The sequence below is a fragment of the Typopeltis vanoorti genome, chromosome 16 (assembly GCF_054136105.1).
Source record: "Typopeltis vanoorti isolate ZY-2024b chromosome 16, IOZ_Tvanoo_1.0, whole genome shotgun sequence".
NCBI classification, from domain to species: Eukaryota; Metazoa; Arthropoda; class Arachnida; order Uropygi; family Thelyphonidae; genus Typopeltis; species Typopeltis vanoorti.
In genome coordinates, this window is record NC_143564.1 from 19,803,172 (window position 1) to 19,825,658 (window position 22,487).

Sequence of the window (22,487 nt, forward strand, 5' to 3'; positions counted from 1 at the left end):
AAAATAGTGAAAAGTTACAAAAATAAATAATCATGCTTAATTTTGTGCCATGACTTTACCTCTACAGAATCTGTAGTATCCAAGTAAGAAAAAAAAATTTTTTTGAGAAATAAACAGAAATTGAAGAACTCACCAATCAGTAAAATACAAAATACTAATATCACTTTATACAGAATAAAAATAATATAAAAAAAAGTTAAATGAAATGTAATTAAATAAATAATACAAAAATACAGAAAGAAACTATATTTTCTAAAATATTTCTTGTTTTGCATTCCTTTTTCATATATGTGTACTGTCACAATATTATTTCAATTTTCTTATGAAGAATATTTTCTCACAATGAACTGTGAGCAAAAAAATTTCTGTGAACTGCCTAGATAGCACATTCACTTGAATTCATGCAAATAGTAATGGATTTTTGTAGCTAACCACTGAAGTGAAATTTTAATGCTCACAATTTTACAGGTTATAGCTAGAAAAAAAGGGCAACATGACCATAAGAAATATTGCTCATGTCAGAAATGCATGAATTGCATTTCTGACATGAGCAGAAAGGCAACTCATGCATTCTCTGCAGAAAGCAGAGAATGAAGCGACTAATATTCATGATGTAAGGAAAGTTAGAGCACATGTTCTGGAGAATGTGGAAGCAGTAAATGATAGTGAACAAAATACAAATGACAACAAGAAATAAGAGGGTGAAAAAATTTGAATGAGGTGACAGTAAGGAGTGAAATGACATGCTTATGTGGCATCCCTCACCAGACAAAATGGAATCTAGAGTGACTGAAAAAACTATTGTAATGTGGTACAGCAGGTGGGAGAATGAAAGAATAAGTGAATGGGAAAAGTATGTAAGTGCAAGAATGAAACTGGAAGGAGAAGGTATTGAATGGTCAAGATTCTGAAAATTGACCAGAGAGCTTATGAGATTACAATTCTAGCCATCATAGTTGCCTAAGCTTGCACTACTTAGAAGACACAAGTGTTGTCCAGACATCATTATATTCATTTTTTATTAGTGCTTCTGATAAAGGTTTCAATAGCATGACAACTGTTTCAAACTGATTGAAAGATTTCTGCTTGGTCTGTGATGAGAAAAACAAGTTTGAAACAGCTATCACAAGGATGCTTGAGCAACATTGTCTTTTAAGATGTGCAAGGTAAGGCCACTAAGAATGTCAAGGATTGCATTTCCATATACAGGAATTGAATGTGATGGATTTATTATTTTCAAAGAGGACAGAGTAGACAGGACAGGGGATGGGTACTGCTGATGATAGCAGATGAATTGCAACCAACAAGAATAGGAGTCAGTTAGCAGAAGGCAATTCTTCTAAAATCAATCTGGGATGACATTGAGGCCAATACTATAAAATATAAAATTAGTTGCTGCTATAGGCCAGGGCTGTCAAGGTAAGCAATGCCAGGGATGATGTGGAAAACATGCATCAGCAGATCAGTACAATGAGTGCAAGTTGAGTAATTATTATGTGGGACCTCAACTTCGGAGACAGATTGAAAAGAGGAAAGATCACTTGGCAGGAAGGAAATGAAATTTATGCATCTACTGGGAGTTATTTATTTGAAGCAGAATGTGAAGGAGGGGTCTCAGAGTATGAGAGTACTGGATCTGGTTAGAGGATCAGAAGATGTGTCTCCATAATTAAGGTGGCTACATTGCCTGCGATTGGGGAAAGTGATCATGTGGTCTTGACTCGGGAGGTAGCAAAACATGTGGAAATTCCACAATCAAAGCAAGTATTGCTGTCTTAAAAGCATACCTTCTATAGATAAAGAAAATATCAGTTAGACTCTAGGTGGTAGATGACTTTCATTAGCCAGTGAAACACCACCACCACTTTTCTTATTAGTAGCATGAGATGGTGGTGGTGTGTGTCAGGGGGAAGGGGGCATGCTTCTATCAGTAAATATTCCAAAGGTTATCAGACCTGGAATCTCCATTATATAATATGCTTGATTTAAGATCTCTGCCTTGTTTTGCTACATATGCTGTTTTTCTAATTCATACTACTATATACTACAGGGTGTTTCAAAAAGAATGACCCGATTTCAAATAATTATATTTAATAATGAAAATGTGGTACAGTTACAAAATAAATTACCAAGTATGAAGTAAGGCCTAAAGTTTCACTCACCACAATTACAAATACTCAATGTGCCCTCCACCTGCTGCACGAACAACATCAAGCCGATAGCCGAATTCATCCCAAACGCATCTGAGAGTGTCTTGTGTCACAGAATTTACTGCAGCCGTGATTCTGGTTCTGAGCTCATCCAAGTCAGCAGGTAATGGAGGAACATAAACACAGTCTTTTACATATCTCCATAAAAAGAATTCACAAGGTGTGATGTCTGGAGATCTTGGAGGCCAAGAGTGTAGTGCCAAGTCGTGGGGGGTCCCGTGCGTAGATATCCAACGCTGAGGCAATGTTTCGTTTAGAAACCGACGAACTTGGGGGTTCCAATGTGGCGGTGCTCCGTCTTGCTGAAAAATGTAATCTTCAGATTCTTCATTCAGTTGTGGAAGTAGTCAGTCCTGTAGCATTTCAAGATAGGAGTTTCCCATAACAGTGTTTTCCTCAAAAAAGAAAGGGCCATAAACCTTTCTAACAGAAACCGCACAAAAAACATTAAGTTTTGGTGAATCACATTCATGTTGTACAATTTCATGTGGATTCTCAAGTCCCCATATGCGAACATTGTGGCGCGAAACTTGACCACTTAGATGAAAGGTTGCTTCATCACTAAAAATCAACCTTTGTAGGAAGGTGTCATCCTCCATGTCCTCTAACAGATTAGCACAAAAATCTGTTAGTTTTTTCTTTTTTGTCACTGTCACCTACACAAAGAGCTTGCACCAGTTAAAATCTGTATGGCTTCATAAGCAAACATTGTCATAACACATTAAGGATGATACGTTCTCAGCTAGCATGATGAGTGAACTTGGGCGGGCTTCACTGAAAAGCCTCTTGAATTTGTTGCACATTCCCCTCTGAGGTGGGTGGTCATCCAGGACTCTTTCCCTTACATAAACACCGTTCCTTGAAATTGTCAATACCAATGACGAATATTTTTGTCCATTGGTGGATCAATTCTGTAATGTCGCCTAAATGCACGCTGCACCATAATCACGGACTCAGTCTTGCTAAATTCGAGAACACAAAACGCCTTCTGTGCACTAGAAGCCATCTTCTCATTAACTAAGCGTAGCAGCTATTTGGATGCTAGTAGTGGCATCTAGCGGTCGCCATATCAAACTCTGGGCCAAGGCCGTTCACATGGTACAAGTCGCATTCATTTGTGGTTCGTGGTTGTAGAGATATACAATTTTTAAAATTGGGACATTCTTTTTGAAACACCCTGTATACTGATCCTTTTGATTATCTATCAAAGTGGATTATATACAATCTAATCACCATATCATCTGTGTTCACTGGGCATCTACAGATGCTGTATGGTCACTCCAATGCTCGATGATGTTCCGCACTAGGCCTCGCCATGTAGTCCTGTTGTTTGCCCTTCTGGCAGCCTCAACTCTCTGAAGATCAGTCACTCCACACACACACACACACACACCATCCATCCATCCATCTCATTGATGGTCTACCCCTGCCTCTTTTTCCAGGAACTTTACTTTCTATTACTGTTCTGAGAAGTCCTCCTTCCATCCTTTCTATGTGTCCAAAATATTTTAACTTTCTTCTGTCAATATCCTTAAGGAGCCTTAAAGTTCTACTAATCTTTTCTAACACCCATTCATTTGTACACCTTTCAGTGTATGATATCCTCAACAGCCTTCTGTAACACCACATCTCAAAAGCAGATATCCGTTTCTTATCTGACTTCTTTAGGTTCCAAGTCTCGCATCCATAAGTCACTGTTGGAAAAACAACTGCATCTAAAATCCTCAACTTTGTTCCCATAGAGATAGATCCATCCTTCCAGATTTTAGACAGGTCTCTGACTGTTGTGTTAGCCATTCCTAACCTTTTTCTGACCTCTTCTGAACAGCAATTCTTCACATTAATAATGGATCCCAGGTACTCAAACTTGCTGACTTCCTCAATTCTTTCTCCATTAAGATACATTTGTTTCTCAAGAGCTTCTCTGTTTGTTTTTCCTTTGAGAACCATGATCTTTGTCTTGCAATAATTGAGTTGAGGTCCTCTGTTATTACTGATCTTGTTACCTTTGTCAAGAATTAGTCCTAGTTCTTCCATGTCATTACAAAGGAGTACTGTATCATCAGCGTACCTCAGATTACTGATCAATCTACCTCCTATTGTAATTCCTGTCCTGAGCTCATCCAATACTTCACGCATGATGTCCTCTGCATATATACTAAACAAGTGAGGAGAAAGTAAACATCCTTGTCTAACTCCTTTTCCAACTTGAAGCCAGTCAGTAAATCCAACACCTGTGGCTTCATGCTCCTTATACAAGTTGGCTATCAACCTGATAGTGTGCTGAGGAAAACCCATTCTTTTCATTACTTCCCAAAGTTTCACATGCTCAACACAGTCAAAAGCTTTAGAGTAGTCTAAGAAACACATTACCAGAGGGAGTCTGAATTCTTTATATTTTTCTATGATCTGTCTAAGGCAAAGGATCTGATCTCTGGTGCCCCTACCTTTCCTAAAACCTGCTTGTTCCTCGGGCATCTCGCCTCAACTTTGGCCTCAATCCTATTTAGCATGATCTTTAATAAAATTTTGCTTGCATGAGATATCAAACTAATAGTTCTATAATTCTTGCATGCCTTCATATCACCTTTCTTGTGTAGTGGTATGAAAACTGACTTCTTCCAGTCTCTAGGCCATGATCCTGTCTCCCATATCCTTGTAATCAATCTATGAAACACCCTTATCCCTCCATCCCCTGTGGCCTTAATTAACTCTGCTGGGATTTCATCTGCACCTGGGGCCTTATTGCTGTTGAGCTGCTTAACTGCTCTTTCAACTTCATGCCTAAGTGGAGGAGGTTCCAAATCAAAATTTTCTTGGCAGGAGGACTCCACATTTTCTGTTAGTAATGATCCATTCCTGTCTTTGATGACATTCAATTTAGGCTTGAACTTGTGCTTTAAGTCACGGACTAAATAAAACGTCCTTTTATAATTATACCTTCTCATCTGGAACTCTATTTCTTCACATTTATTAGTATAGAACTTTTCCTTATCCTGCTTGATTGCTCTTCTGATTTCTCTATGTAATCTCTTGTAATCTTCGGTCCCTGTGTCTCTTTAATCACCGTAACAGCGAGATATTCTTCCTGGGAGATTTAATACCCATAATTCTGAGTGGCTTCCCTGCTCTAACTTCCCAGACCAAACTAAAAGAGAAGCAAAATTTGCTATCAGTAATGCAATCTAATTCTAACTGTTGAGCCACTTACCAGAATTTCTGACAATCCTCACCCTCTCAACAGTGGACCTTTTCTTAACTAGCTCTCTCTTCATATACACCACTGACACCAACTATTCTCTTGGCAATTCAGACCATAATCTTGTATATATGTTTTTTTTTTTTTTTCTTCTACAGACAGTTCTCAGCCTCATATATCTTATGACACTATAATGGTGCTAAATGGGATGACTTGCAAGATTTCTATGTCTCTTTTCCATAGTCTGATAATTGCTTCCACTCTCCTGATTCAGGAACTTCTGATCTAATAACTGGAATTATTCCTGCTGGAATGAGTGCCTTTATGCCTCACTCCACTCAAAATCCCTGACTCTTATCCAAGGTTTTTCCAACAAATGAACCACACTCAGTGGCTCAAGCTAAAAACTCTAGCCTCCCACTCAGCTTATGGTATAGCCTGTAACAACTATCAAAAATCATCAAGAAATCAACAAGCAGACTTTGTAATTTTGCACTAAGCTTGCTTCTGGCTCAAATGGCAATTAAGCCTTTGGTCCCTTGCCAAGGCTGTTGGGCAGAATTTCTGCCCTACTGTGGTTCTACATCCTGAAGATGTGGTTGCTTCCAGTTTCTAAGGTTTGATCAAGTCTGGCAATGTAGCCTCCTTTTGAAAGAAGATTCTTCCTTCTTATAGTATCCATACTATCCTTTGTGAGTGGAATTCCAGCTGCCTCTCTGGATGTTCATTGCATATCATGGTAATGGTTCCATCTCATCTAATTAATCCGTCAATACTGGACTACCCCAAAGTTCTGTGCTCTCACCTACACTGTTTCTTCTATATATCAATGAGCTTCTCTCACTAATGTCTAATCCCATTCATAGCCTTGCTAATGACAGTACACTCCATTTGTGTTCATTATTCACAAAACCTTGTAGTACTCAGAAGGTTTACTTGTAGTAAACCATCAACATCTGTTGCCACTGCCAATCTTTAGCAATTCTGAAGTATAGGTGAAGAGATAACTTTTAATGCTACCAAAACACAATCCTGTCTTCCCGTCCCTTATTTTTGATAACATTCTACACCAACCAAAATCAGTTTTCTCTTCTTTCTGATAGATGAAAGGTCTATGGGAAAGAAACGAAAACTGATCTAATATAATTTTTTAACTGCATAATGCTTCTTCTATAGGTATTTCCATGGACAATGCTCCATTGAACTACCATTCTTCACCTCCCTCTAACCAACTTCTTACTTTCTCCGTTTGTTTCATATGCTTCTTCTCCATACCATTTCCCCCAATGAGTATAACCTTCACTCTAATCACCTGCCCACACATAAGTTATGTTATAGGTCTCGAGCCTCTCATATGTGGGGTTGATATATATATATATATATATATATATATATTAAAATTTAAACATAGTTCTGTGCTTATTTGAAATGAACAAAAAAAATCTGAATGTTTTTTTGGGTATTTTGTATTAAGCTAAGCATGTCATTGCACTCACAAATATGACTCCTGAGAGTTTCTTCTCACAAGGTATTTTTAAATGCACAGCAAAAGTTTTAAAATCACTGAATATTTTTGTAGTCTTTCACCCCATTCAGAAAAATCTCCACCTTATTTGCTTCTCCTAAGCACATGCTTCCACCCCTCAGTGTCTACAAGATTCCTTGCTCATGTGGGTTATCTTATTTTGGACAAGCTGGAATATCTGATTTTATTTGTCTAACAGAGTATAAGTCTTATATTAAATACCATGAGCCGGAACAGTCTACACTTGTGAAGCATGCCATTGACAATAAATGCAAAGTTGATGAGACCAAGACAAGAATCCTTCATAAAAGTCGTTTCCTCATAAAACTGATAGTTTATATCAATCTCCTTTGTGGAAGATAGGAAAGATTAGCAGATTTAAAAAGCACTAACATTATTTTATCAATGTATATATTTATATTATTTAAAATTTAAATTAATTTATTTTAAAAAATAAGTTAGGAAATATTGACCTTTTTAGTTATCTTACATTAGCCACTCTCAGATGAGACTTTTTAGAACTGTCTGTTATTGTTTAATTGCTACTCTGTGATGTTGTACTGACAATGCTTATGATACTTGGATGAAAATTCTATGGTAATCAAATTATCGTAGGCATGCGAGTTTTCCTCCATTTTTATGATTCTTTTCATTATGCCAACTCATGGTATTTTATTATTGAAACAGACTGTATGCTTATCTATAAGTTTTGGGTAGTGATTGCTATTAATTGTTTGTACACACACACACAATTATACTTATATATCTGGAACTCTAGTAGTGTTTCCTCCAACTTGTACAGCTGCGACTGAGACATGGATGTATACACATGTTGTATGACTTGCTCTTTTGTTCATAATTTAAATGTAGTTAATTCTTCTACCCTCCCAGAATGACACTCATGACATAGTGAGCAAAACATATAGGAGTAATAAATTCTATTTAGTTTTATCTATCTAGATTCTTGTACATTTCCTTGTATCATTCAACTATTTCTCCCTACATGGCCTGAAACCAGACTATTCTTCCTAAGTTTCTCTTGAACATGTAAATCTTACCTGGAACACTTAGTAGGGAAATTCCTTTGTAATTCTCATATTCATTTTTCTCTTTTCACAGATATACTAATGAGAGAGCTCTACTTCAATCATCTAAAAATTAACCTTCAGATGATGCTTATTCAATTATGCAGTGAAGTCACTGTAAAACTTCTATATTTTCACGTTTGAGGATTTCCAATCCTATATCATCCACTACGGCTACCTTTCAACATTTCAAGTTTTGTTTTTGTTTAAAGGCACTTGTGACACTCATATTTATACAAAACCTGTATACCATAATGAAATAATTATTATTTATCAGAGTTCATCATCATCAAATTCCAGACATTTACCCTCAAGGGGTGTACAGGATATGATACTACTACATGAAAAATTTACATCATTACTACTTTTCTACCTACAATTTTCTGCCAAATCAATCTGTTACCTGCCAAAGCTACAACATTGTCAGATCTTATATTTATATATCTATCTTCTAAGGCACTTTTTACCGTATCAATCCACCTATATCTTGGTCTTCCTCTGGGTTGTTTTCCTGCCAACCTGGAAGAGAATACTTGTTTGGCTAATCTTTCCTCGCCCATTCTGTTTAAGTGACCATACCACCTGAGATTAGATCTGCTAATACATTCCTGGATGTTGACAATGTCAAGTTCTTTCCTAATATTCTCATTTTTAATATGATATTGCCATTGATGCCATCTGTTCACACCCCTAATCTTTCTCAGGACTCTCATATCTGTGGTCTCTAGTCTTTGGTCAAGTGTTTTACTTCTGACCCAGCTCTCAGATCCATAAGTTAAAATTGGTTTGAACACCATCTTGTATACAGCTAATTTAGTCTTTTGACTAATTTCTGTCTTATTCCATATAAATTTATTCAGTTGACTTCCTATCATATCAGCTTTGTTTATTCTCTTGTCTATTTCCATATTTAATTTATCATCTTCACTAAAAATCGTGCCTAAGTAGCTGAAATGTTTTACTTGTTCTATAGGTTCTCCATTCACAAAGCAGCTGATATTTTTTTTTTCATTATCTTTGTCTTGTTATTTCTGACCTTCATACCATATCTATCACAACAGTTATTCAATTTAGTCAGGGAATCTTGCAGAAGATTTATTTAGAAGTATAACATCATCCACATAAAGCAAGGAGCTGACATGAACATCTCTAATTTTGATACCAGGTTTAATACCACTTTCCTTTATAATGTAATCCATATAGATAATGAATAACAGAGGTGATAATGTACATCCTTGTATGACACTAGATTTAACATTAAACCATCTCCCTGTACTTCATTCAATTCTAACTGCTGACTTACAACTCAAATAAAGACTAAGTATTGCTTGATATAATAATCCACTGACACCATACAACTGTAGCATTTTGAATAGCTTCTCTCTTGGCACCTTGTCATATGCTTTTTCAAGATCTACAAAACTTAAACACAGATCTTTGTTATATTCCTATGACTTTTCAACTATTTGTCGTAAAGTGAAGATCTGATCCTGACAGCCTCTATTTGGCCTGAATCCAGCTTGTTCCTCACCAAGTTTCTCTTCCACAATCCTTCTCAACCATTTCTCAAGTATAAATGGCATAACTTTTACCAGGAACACTCAGTAGCGAAATACCTCTGCAATTGTCACAATCAGTTTTATTTCCCTTTTTATATATGGGTAGTATGAGTGCTCTACTCTAATCATCTGGAATTTGTCCTTCTGTCCAGGCCCTTTGAACTATGCAGTGTAAACACTGTAAAACTTTTATACCTCCATACTTGAGCATTTTTGGTCTAATATCATCTACTCTGATGGCCTTTTCTACTTCAAGCATGGATATGTATTCTGATTGGATGCCTGGTCAGTGTTTTTTTTATCACTGTGCTGTAATCACTGCTAGTTTCATTTAGCAATTTTTTGAAGTAATTACTCCATACTGCAAAGATATCTTTTTCTCCAGTTTTCATATCATCTTTATCATCTTTAATTCTTTTTACAGCACTCTTTTCTCCATTTCTGAGCTTCTTCAACAACCTCCAGAATATCTTGCCATCTTCTTGAGATTTATTTTCTATGTTCTTACCAAGGTCTTACCATGACTTTTCTTTAGCTAGCTTTACACAGTGTTTAGCTTTTTTACATTTGTCTCTGTATTCTCCAAGAGCACAAGCTGACTTATCTGCCAGGAACTTTTGATATGCTTTCTTCTTTTCCTTCACTGCCTCTTTAACTTCCTGTGTCCAAAAAGGAGTTCTGATTTTTCTATCCTTGCAGACAACCTCACCACATGCCACTCTGGCAGAATCAATCAATGTTTTCTTCAGAGCTTGCCACCGAATCTCAAAGGTTTGATTCCTGTTCTCAAACGCTTTCATTTTTTCTTGAATAATGTTTGTATATATTAGTCTACAATTCACATCTGAGAGCTGCTCAACTTTTATTATTCGTTTTAAAACTTTCTCACATGTTCTACTTTTCAATATGAAATTCATTTTATCCTGCTTAAGGCTAAATGGTGATCACTTCCAATTTCAAATTCTCTGTACACTCTGGTGTCCTGCACCAGGGAGAAAACATCACTATCAACAATAACATAGTCAATGAGACTTTTCTTATTTCTTGCCTCTTCTCTCCATGTGAATTTGTGCACATTTTCATGTTGGAACATGGTGTTAGTAATAACCAGTCCATGTCCTGAGCAGAAATCCACAAGTATTTGCCATTATTATTAGCTTTGCTATTTTCTCCAAATTTTCCCAAACTATTTTTGTATGTCTCACAATCATTTCCTACTCTGCTATTTAGATCCCCAACAAGGACCAACTTTTCATTTTTCATTGTGTCAGTTGCTTTTTCTAAAGCCTCAAAAAATTCCTCCACTTCTACCTTAGGAGAACCTTCTGTGGGACCATAGACACAAATAAGTCTCATTGTCCAGTTCTCCCATTCTGATATTTGCCCACATCACTCTACTTGAAATTGCCTGCCATTCAAGAAGATTAGCCTCGTATTTATTGTTGAATACTATAGCTACTCCTTCTTTTCCTTGATTGTCATTGCCTGAATATAACGTTTTGTATTTATTGCTCAGAAAGAGCTCACCATTTTTGGTCTTTTTTTGATTCAGTCACCCCTATTATGTCAATCTGGTGCTTATCTAATTCGTCAGCTAGCTCCATTTCTTTGCCATTCAGGGTTCTTACGTTGATAGTACCGATCTTTAACTCTGGTGATGTTGAGTTGGGGGTTTGTTTTCAGATTCGTTCCAGTAGCTGACTTTCCGCTGTTCGCCCTGGTTCCCTGGCGAAAACAACAGGGGCCTTGTTTATCCAGACGACGCCCCAGCCGGCATGAAATTCTATCATGTTGTACCATCATTTAATATTGTGGTTTAAGCCAATAAGAATACAATTTGGTCGGCTAAATCCCAAATTGCCAGCCCATCTTCGTTCGTTCAGTATCTCGTGGTGCACCCCAACAGGGTGCACCACGAGAAGATGAGGATTGGACATTAGGTCAGAAGCACTGGTCGGTTCTCCACATTCCTTTAAAGGGTATGTGAAGGTCTTCTCTCAGTTATACAGCTTAGACCCTTAACCATGCTACCGGCCAGGACGTATAAATATATGTCCAGGTTACAATGGATGTGAAGTGCATATTAAAATTGTAACACCATTGGCATTAAATTTAACTATATGATGGATACGAAGTGTATTTGATCCATAATGGCCAGTAAGGTAGTTAAGCACCCCATTTATCAGAATTTCATTTTATATATTGAAAAAAAAAAAATAATAAATAAATAAAATAAATAAATAAAACAAAATAAAAAACTGTGTGATGCACGTTTCTCTGTTTTTTGTTTTCCGATATTTATCAGAGTTTCATTTTATATACTGAAAAACAACAACATTTTATATATTGAAACAGAGAAACATGCATCACACAGAGTCTTAAACATGTAGTCATGTAGCAGCTAGGATAAAACCCAATTAACATATGTTATATTTATATAAATTATTTATTACAATTCAGGATATGAATTTTTCAAACTTTTGGAGTACAAAGGCAGTGATTGCAATTTAAGTTAGGTCAAAGGAATAAGACTTTAGCGCTTTATTTGAATAAAGTTTTAAATAAGTAAAAAATGTGATTTCCTATGGTTATTCACAAACATCACAATTTTTAATATAGATGTCGCATAAGCCAAATGTACTTCAGGTCATGGTTCTAAAGGTGATGTGTGCTTTATCCATTTCCCTTTCTTGGAATCCAACTCCTTGTCAATGTGAATTAATATACTCTGGGTAATATTATTTCATTAATCAGGCCTCTTCTTGGAAATGGTTCTGCATTGCTGTAACTTTTCCTTTGGAACAGTATAATCTATTCTGTCTTTGCACCAATAAACTATAAATTAATCAATTAATCAAATCTGAGAAATGGCCTCAGTCATATACCCAATAATTACAAATTCATTCAAATAATTGAATGAAAAAATTGAATAATAAAGAAAGCACAATTTTATGTCTGACTGATAACAGATGACTGCAGCAGCCTTCTTTAATTACATTTGGAAGCAAGAGGATGTTAGACATTTTTTCCCCTTTGCCATTTTTAGCTCTGCATTTGTTTTTGAGTTTAAATACAAATTTTACTCTGAAAATAGCATAGTAATTATAACAAAGCTTGTTAATGAATCTTATTTATTCCAACCTGTGCAATTCCTTGTTCCATTAAGTCTGCATTTAACCATTAGCATGATGCATCAATTTATAAAATACCGTATATTTTGTACTTTGACTTTTAAATTAAAAAAAAAAAAATGCATATCAATCCAATTCAATCCCAATGGAGCTAATATGCTCTCTTAATTTCAAGAGTGGCCAGAGAATTATACACACAAATTCTAGCAGAAAAGTAATGAGATTTTTATTTTAATTTTTTTTTAATCATGACAATTGGCAGTACTGTCAAACCAACGATGACATAGTATGTTAGAGTGAATCTTGCTCTTTATGTCAGTACCAGTTTCTTATCAGTGGGATAAACACCTGTCAAATTATTCCATTTTTAGTAAGTATATATCTGGTGTGTACGTCACAAAAATGAAGGGAAATCATGAACAAAATTGTCAGATTAAATTTTGTGTTAAACTAAATGATAGTGCACTGAAATGTTTGATAAAATTAAGCAGGAGTATGGTAAAGATTCTTTATCCCGAACTCAAGTGTTTAAATGGCACAATATGTTTTTGGAGGGGAGAGAAAGTGTGGAAGATGAGCAACATGCAGGGTAGCCTGTTACAACAAGAATGAACAAAAACAACAACTTACAACAAAGACATCCTTGAACAGTTGCGAAAATGCATCTTATGGGTGCATCCAGAGATGGCGAATGATTCGATCTTGGTACAACAATGCACCTTATCATTCTGCACTCTCAATTTGCAAGTATTTAGACAAAAAATGTATTCCTGTGTTGGAATAGCCATTATATTTGCCCGCCTTGTCTTCCTGACTTTATTTATGCAAAGCTGAAGAACAAAATGAATGGTACCCATTTTGAGACTGTAGAAAACATCCAAAGAGCCACAATAGGGGCCATAAATGAGCTAACAGAAAAATAATTCCAATCCTGTTAAGCTGAATAGAAGGGACGTTGGAATCAATATGTTTCATGTGGGGGAAGTTACTTAAAAGTGACTGTGACATATCAGATGATTAATTGAATACATGATTTTATGTGAATTTTGTCTCATTACTTTTCAGCTAGACATCATATTAATAAATTTTGAAAATCCCACCTTTTATATATGGTAATTTTTTTTCAAGTTATCATTAAGAGAGTAAGAGGAAAAGTTATAAGACTTTTAAGTGATAAAACACATAAAAAACATATTACCTTCTTTAGTTTTATCACTGAGGCCTTTTAAATCAAGTACAGGAACCTCTACTACAACACTATCTTTTGACTCTAAAAGCATCTTTGAATCATGAACATGATGATTTGTATTAATATCTATTAAAATACATGACATAAAAAACACATCCATTCAGTAAGTGATAAGAAACACTACTAGTTAATGTATTAAATTATATACATAAGGTGTAAATTAAGATGTTCATGCTAGACTGCATGTCATAATTCCTGTTTCACTAGTATACCACAAAACAATATGTTTTTGGAAGAGAGAGAAAGTGTGGAAGATGAGCATGAGTGTGTTAAACAAGAACAAGCAGTATTGGAATCAATGTTCCCTATAAACCAGGGAAGAAAATGCATAAGTTATAAAGATGATGGGTTTGAAATGAGTAACTATAACAGGAAACTTTAATTATCTGAACATTGATTGCATAGCTGTGAAATCTTGTGAGAAGGATGAAACTGAATTTACTGAGCTGTTGCAAGACAACTTCCTCAAGCAGCAGGTTACAGAAGCAGCTTGAGGTCAAAGAGTGTTATATCTGATCATAGTTTCAGTTAAAGATGTAACTATTCTGTCTCTAGTTAATGACAGTATCTTTTTTTTTTTCTTTTTTGCTCCTACCCACTAAAGACTTCTATATACCTATAGTGTATTCATAATATGGGTAAGGTAATGATTTTTTTTTTTCATTTTTATTAAATTTTATACTTTTTTGTATTTTTTTTTCATTTATTTTTTACACAGTCCAGAAACTCTGCTCTACAGACAAGCTACTTTTTTATTAAAACCACTTCAGGCCTCCAATAAGTGGGGTAGTAGTCTCACATTAGGCAATGAATTTCATCTCCACTTAAATCATGCAGTAATAACTTGGGAAGTGACTAAGTTTATGAATATTCCATTCAAAAAAGGTTATATACTAAACTACAAAGCAGGAAATTATAACTAAGTAAGAAGCATTCTGGATTCTGCCAAGGCATTGGATGGAAAGGATATCAACAGTGAATGGGAAGCATTTAACAAATGCTTAAATGACACTATAATTAACTCTAGGAATATATCAGAATATATTCCTAGAGTTGGAAAAATAAATAGGGTAGGAATGTAATGGATGTGTAATCCTATACAACAAGACATTCATAAGCAAAAGATGATGTGGAAGGAATACTGTGTGCATAAGGATGATGTAAGTTATGAAAATTATAAAAAGCATGGAGTTACAACTGTTTTGGAAAGCTAAGCCTGAGTTTGAAAAGAAACCGACTCTGAAAGCTAAAAGCAACCCAAAAGAATTCTATTATTATAAAATTATTATAGAATAAATATGAAAGAATATTATTTAAATTAAGGGGATATTAAATCCCACATTGTTTTAAAACCGAATAAGAAACTCAAAGATCAGAATCAGAGAGTTTCATGCCGAGTATAGTAAACTATAAAAGTACGGTGATTACTAGTGTGAGCTAATGCAAGTAGTCCTAGTACGTAGTACAAACTCAGGCAACTCGCAGCAAAGGTGGTAAAGTTCTGATCGCTATTCTTGGTATTTTCCATATAATGTAAAAACACATTTCCTAGGAAATGTATGCTGTTATTACATTATGGTGGGAGGTCACTACCCAGACTGGTTTCAGCCTTTATTGAGGCTTCATCAGTGAGTAGCTAGACCAAATTAATACCAAAGGGTATAGCGAAAAGAACTTAATTGGTTATACTTAAGTTACTTAACTTAATTTAAGTAACTTAATGAGTTGCACCTTTTCGACAACTCATATAGCAGAGTATATAAGTTCTTTTCGCTATACCCTTTGGTATTAATTTGGTCTAGCTACTCACTGATGAAGCCTCAATAAAGGCTGAAACTGGTCTGGGTAGTGACCTCCCACCATAATGTAATACCAGCATACATTTCCTAGGAAATGTGTTTTTACATTATGGAAAATACCAAGAATAGCGATCAGAACTTTACCACCTTTGCTGCGAGTTGCCTGAGTTTGTACTACGTACTAGGACTACTTGCATTAGCTCACACTAGTAATCGCCGATACTTTTATAGTTTACTATATTCAGCATGAAACTCTCTGATTCCGATCTTTGAGTTTCTTATTCGGTTTTAAAACAATGTGGGATTTAATATCCCCTTAATTTAAATAATGTTTATATCGCCAAAATGAAGCCTGTTGGCTCTTTATATTTATGAAAGAATAATTCTAGAAAATCCAGATGGCATACAGATGTCACATGCAGGAGAGATTATGCAACTAATGAGTGCCCATTTTTCTAAAGGCTATCAGCCTGGTGTATGTATGCAACACTGAGCTCACCTTTTCACCAGATGAAGAAACTCAGATGTATGAGCAACAGGGCAGTAGAGCTGCTGCACAAACTGAATAAGACAATAGGTACTGATGGGATATCAGCAAGGATGCTAAATAGTGTTCAGCTGAACTGGCTATTCCTTTGACCAGGGTATATAACTTGAGTCTCAGAACAAGGAAGATTCCACAGGAGTGGGAAAACAGTATGGTAATCCTATTGCACAAAGGTGGTGCAAAGACTGATGTATCCAACTGCTGAGTTATCAGTATCTCTGGAGTGGTGTTGAAGATTTCAGAAAAGTTGGTTAGGGCTTGCATACATAAATGAGTTGACAGAATCTGTACATTGCAATGAACAGAATAGGTTTATCAAGGGAAGGTCATGTGTGAGCAACTTGCTCACATTTTATAATAATGTTACCATTGAGTTAGTCAAGAGGAGTGCATACACCATGATACTTTTGGACTTTGTTAAGGCTTTTGATGGAATACAGCAAGGAAAACTGTTGCATAAACTTGGATTACAGAATTGGATTATAAAATATTAGCGTGGATAAGAGGATGGCTAGACAGATATCAAAAAGTAGTATATAGGGGATATGAGTCTGTGGTACATTATAAGGATAACTAGTGGTGCATCACAAGGATCAGTTCTTGGTCCATTATTATTGAATTTATAAATGAATGACACTGGAAAGGATTTTGACAGGAGACATATTTGCTGATAATGCAAATATAGGCAGGGTAATCAGGAATGCAGCTGATATACAGTACTTGCTTGGGGAGGGGGGGTTCACTTAAGGGTCAAAACCAAATAACTGGGAGAAGACCTCTAAATTGCCTTTCAGGAAGTAGAACTGACTGGGGCTTCTGACCTAATGTCCAATCCTCACCTTCATGTGGTGCACCTTGTTAGTAAGTATCTACTGGGTACTAAACAAACAAGGATGGGCTGGAAATTTGGGACTTATTTGACCAAATTGTACTCTCTGTTGGCTTAAACCACAAATGCAATGATGGTGCAACATAGATTTCATGTTGGTTGGGGCATCACCTGGTTAAACAAGGCCCCCACTGTTTTCATTAGGAAACAGTGAAAACTCAGCTACCGGAACAAGCTCCAATTCAACATCTAGAAGAAGAAGAAATTCAACATCAGAACAACCAAAGAAAGGAACCATCAATATAATTCGTATTAATGGAAAGGAAATCAAACTTGCAGAAGAAATGGAAAAGTACCATGTGGACATAATTGGCATTACTGGGACAAAGAAGATAAAAACAGGTGAGATCTCACTAAATAGTAAGCATAGGATGTTATTTCAGGCAAGAATGATCACGGAAAGGAAGAAGTATCGATAACATTGACTACCAAACATGAAGATCAACTTCTTGATTGGAAGGTAGTTTCAAGTAGAGTTATGTGGGCAAACTTCAAAATGGGGAAATGGACAATGAAACTTATTTGTGCCTATGGTTCCACAGAAAGTTCTTCTAAGGAAGTAGTGGAGGAATTTTTTTTGAGTCATTAGAACAGGAAGCTGATATAAAGAAAATGAAAAAAGTAATCCTTGCCAGAGATCTGAACAGCAGATCTCTGGCATGGGAAAATTTGGAGAAAAGTGTAAGCAAATAATAATGGTATGTTTGATATGGTATATTATGGCATACGGTATGTATCTGCTCAGGACATGGATGGGTCATCACTAACACCAAATTCCAAAACAAAGATGTGCACAAGTTAATGCGGAGAGAAGACACAAAAAATAAGAAAAGCCTCAATGACTATGCCATTATTGATAGAAATATGTACAGAGGATTTGAAATTGGAAGTGACCCTTACATAGTACCCCGTGTGTTGAGGCTTAAGTGTTGCGAGGATATCATGTTGGAGGCTTAATGGATTGTATACAGCAATCAAAAAGGAGTAAAACAGAATTTAATACTTCCTATATTTCGTCTGTCACTGAGATCTTCAGGGATTACAAAAACAATGAATGTAACATATACATGAATACCACACAATACTAAGCCAACCACATGGGTGACTCTAAAGTACTATCTAGGTGGAATCTCTGATGATTAGTGTTTCCCAAATCTCAGGAAGCTTAATGTAACCATATTTATTTAGATTTGGTTGATTTCTGAGAGCTGCTGCAGATTCTAAAAATATTCTCTCTTTCTTGAATTTACTGTGGTGGAGCATGGCGGTTTTTTCCCAAGAGATCCTGTGGGTTGTATCCAAGACATGGTCAGCCATGCTCGACTGACCATAGTCATGGTTGCTGATCTGCTTGTCTGCCCAAAGTATGCCAGCTTACAGGAACAGGGTGCTTTATAAACTCCAGGCACTGAGAGAGGAGGGAGCTGAACCGATCTTTTGTAGAATGGATAAGGGTAGCAAGTTTGCGGTGGGGATCAAGTGCAAACTTTTTTAAAATCTTGGCTATTTTTTCCGATGTGCCACGGATGTAGGGTGTGTGGTGATGGCATTTCTAAAATCTTTCTGAAGAGATGGCTGGCGAATGGTGGAGGGACTGATTATTTTTTTTAATACTATGATCGCTGTAGCCATTGGAGAGGAAGGTGTTCTGTATGTAGTTGAGCTCAGTTGCAAGGGCGGTTCCACTGGAACAAAGATTGTGGGCTCTCTTGGCTAGAGTTTTAATAATGCCATATTGTTGAGCAGGATGGTGGTGGGAGAGTTTGTGAATGTATCTGCCTGTGTGTGTAGGTTTTCTATATACAGCAAAGGAAAGTGTACCATTAGGAAGGCGTGTAACTAAGGTGTACAGGAAGGGTAAACTATTGTTCTTTTCATTTTCCATCGTAAACTGGATTCTTGGATGTAGGCTGTTAAAGGCCTTAGAAAACGTTTTTCCTTCTGACATCTTAGATCTCTTTTCCTTTGCCATTAATTCTGGTTTTTTCTTGGAAGAACAAAATCTACAAGCAGACAGAGGGAACCACCATGGTCCCCCCCCCCCCCCCTTGCCAATTTTTATATGGAAAATTTTGAAAAACTAGTCATGGACTCAGTCCCTCTCAAATCTTCTATCTGGCTAAGATATGTAGATGTGTTCTCTATTGACCTCATGGCCCAGACACATTAGACTCCTTCCTGAGTCACCTCAACAGCCTATATCCAAGAATCCAGTTTACGATGGAAAAGGAAAAGAACAACAGTTTACCCTCCCTAGACGCCTTAATTACATGCCTCCCTAATGGTACACTTTCCTTCACTGTATACAGAAAACCTACACACACAGACAGATACATTCACAAACTCTCCCACCATCACTCAGCTCAACAATATGGCATTATTAAAACTCTAACCAAGAGAGCCCACGCTCTTTGTTCCAGTGGAACCACCCTTGCAACTGAGCTCGACCACATACACAACATCTTCCTCTCCAATGGCTACAGAGATCATAGCATTAAAAAAAAATAATCAGTCCCTCCCCCATTCGCTGGCCATCTCTTCAGAAAGATTTTAGAAATACCATCACCACACCCTACATCCGTGGCACATCGGAAAAAATAGCCAAGATTTTAAAAAAGTACAACCTACATATTGCACTTAAGTCCCACCGCAAACTTGCTACCCTTATCTGTTCTACAAAAGATCAGCTCCCTCCTCTCTCAGTGCCTGGAGTTTATAAAAGTACCCTGTTCCTGTAAGCTGGCATACTTTGGACAGACAAGCAGATCAGCAACCATCCGCCTAGAGCATGGGTGTCAAACTCGTGGCCCACGATGAATATTTTTGCAGCCCAGCCAAACGTTTGCCAATGAAAGTGATTACTACATATAGCCATGTTGCATGCATTTCCTTTACATGCAGGCGAACTATTTCCCCCACTTTTTCTACAAGCCGATTATATACCTACTATCATGTGCCAGTGCCATGCTCACGTCTAGTCGTCAGTCTTGTTTGGTGTGAGTAACAGGAAATATTTCGCTTTCGGTGAACAAGAAAAAAGTTTATTTATTACGCTTATTAATTTGTGCAATTATTTAGTGTCTGGAAAGTTGATGTTCAAGAAAAAATATCAGTTTTTATTAAAATATTCTATTATTTTATGTTAACGATTATTAATTTTTATCAGTGCTTTGTATTCAGCATGTCGCTATCAAAACCAAGTGATAGTAATAAAGAAAAAATTGCTGCGAACATCAAAATTTCCAAGAAAAGTGGGAATTGGAGTATTTTTGATGTGAAGTAAAAAATAAAATAATCTGCTTAATATGTAATAATGTTATCAGTGTACCAAAGTTATACAACATTAATTGTTACTATGAACAACATAAATCAAAATATGATAATTACGAGGGATTAATGAGACACGAAAAGTTGAAAGAGCTCAAGTCGGGACTGAAAAAACAACAGTTCATGTTTACTAAAGTATCACCAGAAAGTGAAGCGGTGGTGCATGCAAGCTATGTCTTGTCGGAGTTGATAGCTAAACACTCAAAACCTTTTACTGAAGGTGATTTCATTAAGGAATGTCTAATTAAAGCTGCAGAAATCATTTGTCCTGAAAATATGAAGACTTTTCAAACAATCTCTTTGTCTCGAAATACAGTTACAGAAAGAATTACTGATTTGGCCAACAATTTAAGTGTTCAGATCAAAGCAAAATGATCCAGTTTCGAAGCTTTTTCCATTGCCTGTGACGAGATTACGGAAATTGGGAGCGTAGTTCAATTAGCTGTGTTTCTTCGTGCTTGCGACACGGATTTCAACATTTTTGAGGAATTACTGGAACTAGTACTAATGCATAACACTAGTACAGGACAAGATATATTTAATTGTGTTTTTGAACTTCTGCAAAAATACAATCTACCACTGTCAAAATTAACTTCTGTGGCTACACATGGAGCTCCTTCTCTGATCGGAAAAAACAATGGTTTCATGGCATTACTGCAAAAAAAAAAAAAAAAAAAGTGAAATTTATGATGGATCCAAGATTCATCATACGCATTGCATTATACATCAAGAAGATGTATTTAAGATGCTTTAAGAAAAATTAAGAGGACGAACCAATGGCATCGACATGATCATATTAAAAATGAAGATATTAGAAAGAAATGGACACTGTAAGCAGAGCTAATCTAAGACAGTATTGGCAACTTAAATAGAATGGGTGAGGAAAGATTGTTAGCAAAAGATGTGTTTGATGCCAAAATGGCAGAAAAGAGACCCAGAGGAAGACCAAAAGTCTAGGTGGACTGATTCAGACAGAAGTGCTTTAGACAAGTAATAGACTAATCTGGAGGAAATTGTGGATAGGAGATTGATAAGAATGTGAACTTAATCATATAGTGCTTTCATAGTAGCCTGACCACCCCCTTGAGGTTACACTGATGATGATATAGTACTTGCAGAATGATTTGAATAGGCTGGAATTGTGGGCATGTGAAAGTGGTTGCCTGTTCAATGTTAGATATGAAGTTCAAGGGTCATATGACAAAGATTGCAAATACAACTCAGAGGATAACTGTAATGCTGAAATAAACCTTGACATGTAAAGATAAGGAAATCATTTTGCATCTTTACAAGACCTTGATAAGACATCACTTGCACAACTGCATAGGTCTGGTCTATTGATTTCTATGGTGATTCTGATATAGTGCAGAAAGTGCAAAGGAGAGTGTAAAAATGACATCAGAATTGTGGAAATACAGATTATGAAAACAGATTGGAAATTTATGGATTATAGCCACTGGCAAACACAAAAAAGAGGGCTGATATGATTAAGACTTACATGCTTCTGAAAATTCATGCAGGATATCAGTAGATGGAATTTTTCATTTCATGGAGGGTGAAGAAATGATGAGAGAACATCCTTGGAAGTTGAGGATGAATGCCGTCAAGAAAGAGGGGGAGGGGGGAACGCGAGCTCAATTTTTCTCTCAGAGTGGCGAGTGCAGGTAGCGTGAATAAATTCAAAAACAGGTATGATGGCTGGTGCAAATAATATGTGGTCTTCCTTGATGAGTCTCTGACTGCCTTCCTGTAGATATCTCTTAATATGCCAGGTGGCATTTTGCTGAAAGGTTTGTGTAAAGAAGGCTTCTGGTTCAGATAAGTTTTTATCACTATTTAATTGTAAATAAGTGTGTGTTTATGTGTAAGAGTTGGGGTAGTGTTTGCTTGCAAAGTTGTGTGCAAAGTTGAATTTTAAGTTGTTTGTTTACAAAATCGTTAAACTTAGCAAGCAGATACCAACATGG

The 22,487-nt window shown here is 36.3% G+C and overlaps 1 protein-coding gene across 1 annotated transcript in view; it reads right to left on the bottom strand.

Annotated features, from left to right (window-relative positions):
• Mical (Molecule interacting with CasL) overlaps positions 1–22,487 on the bottom strand; it is a 538,428-nt gene that overhangs the window by 124,376 nt on the left and 391,565 nt on the right. Inside the window, exon 20 of the mRNA XM_090406620.1 lies at positions 13,908–14,024. Within this exon, the coding sequence (XP_090262746.1) occupies positions 13,908–14,024 (117 nt within the window). The remainder of the gene's footprint in view (positions 1–13,907; positions 14,025–22,487) is intronic.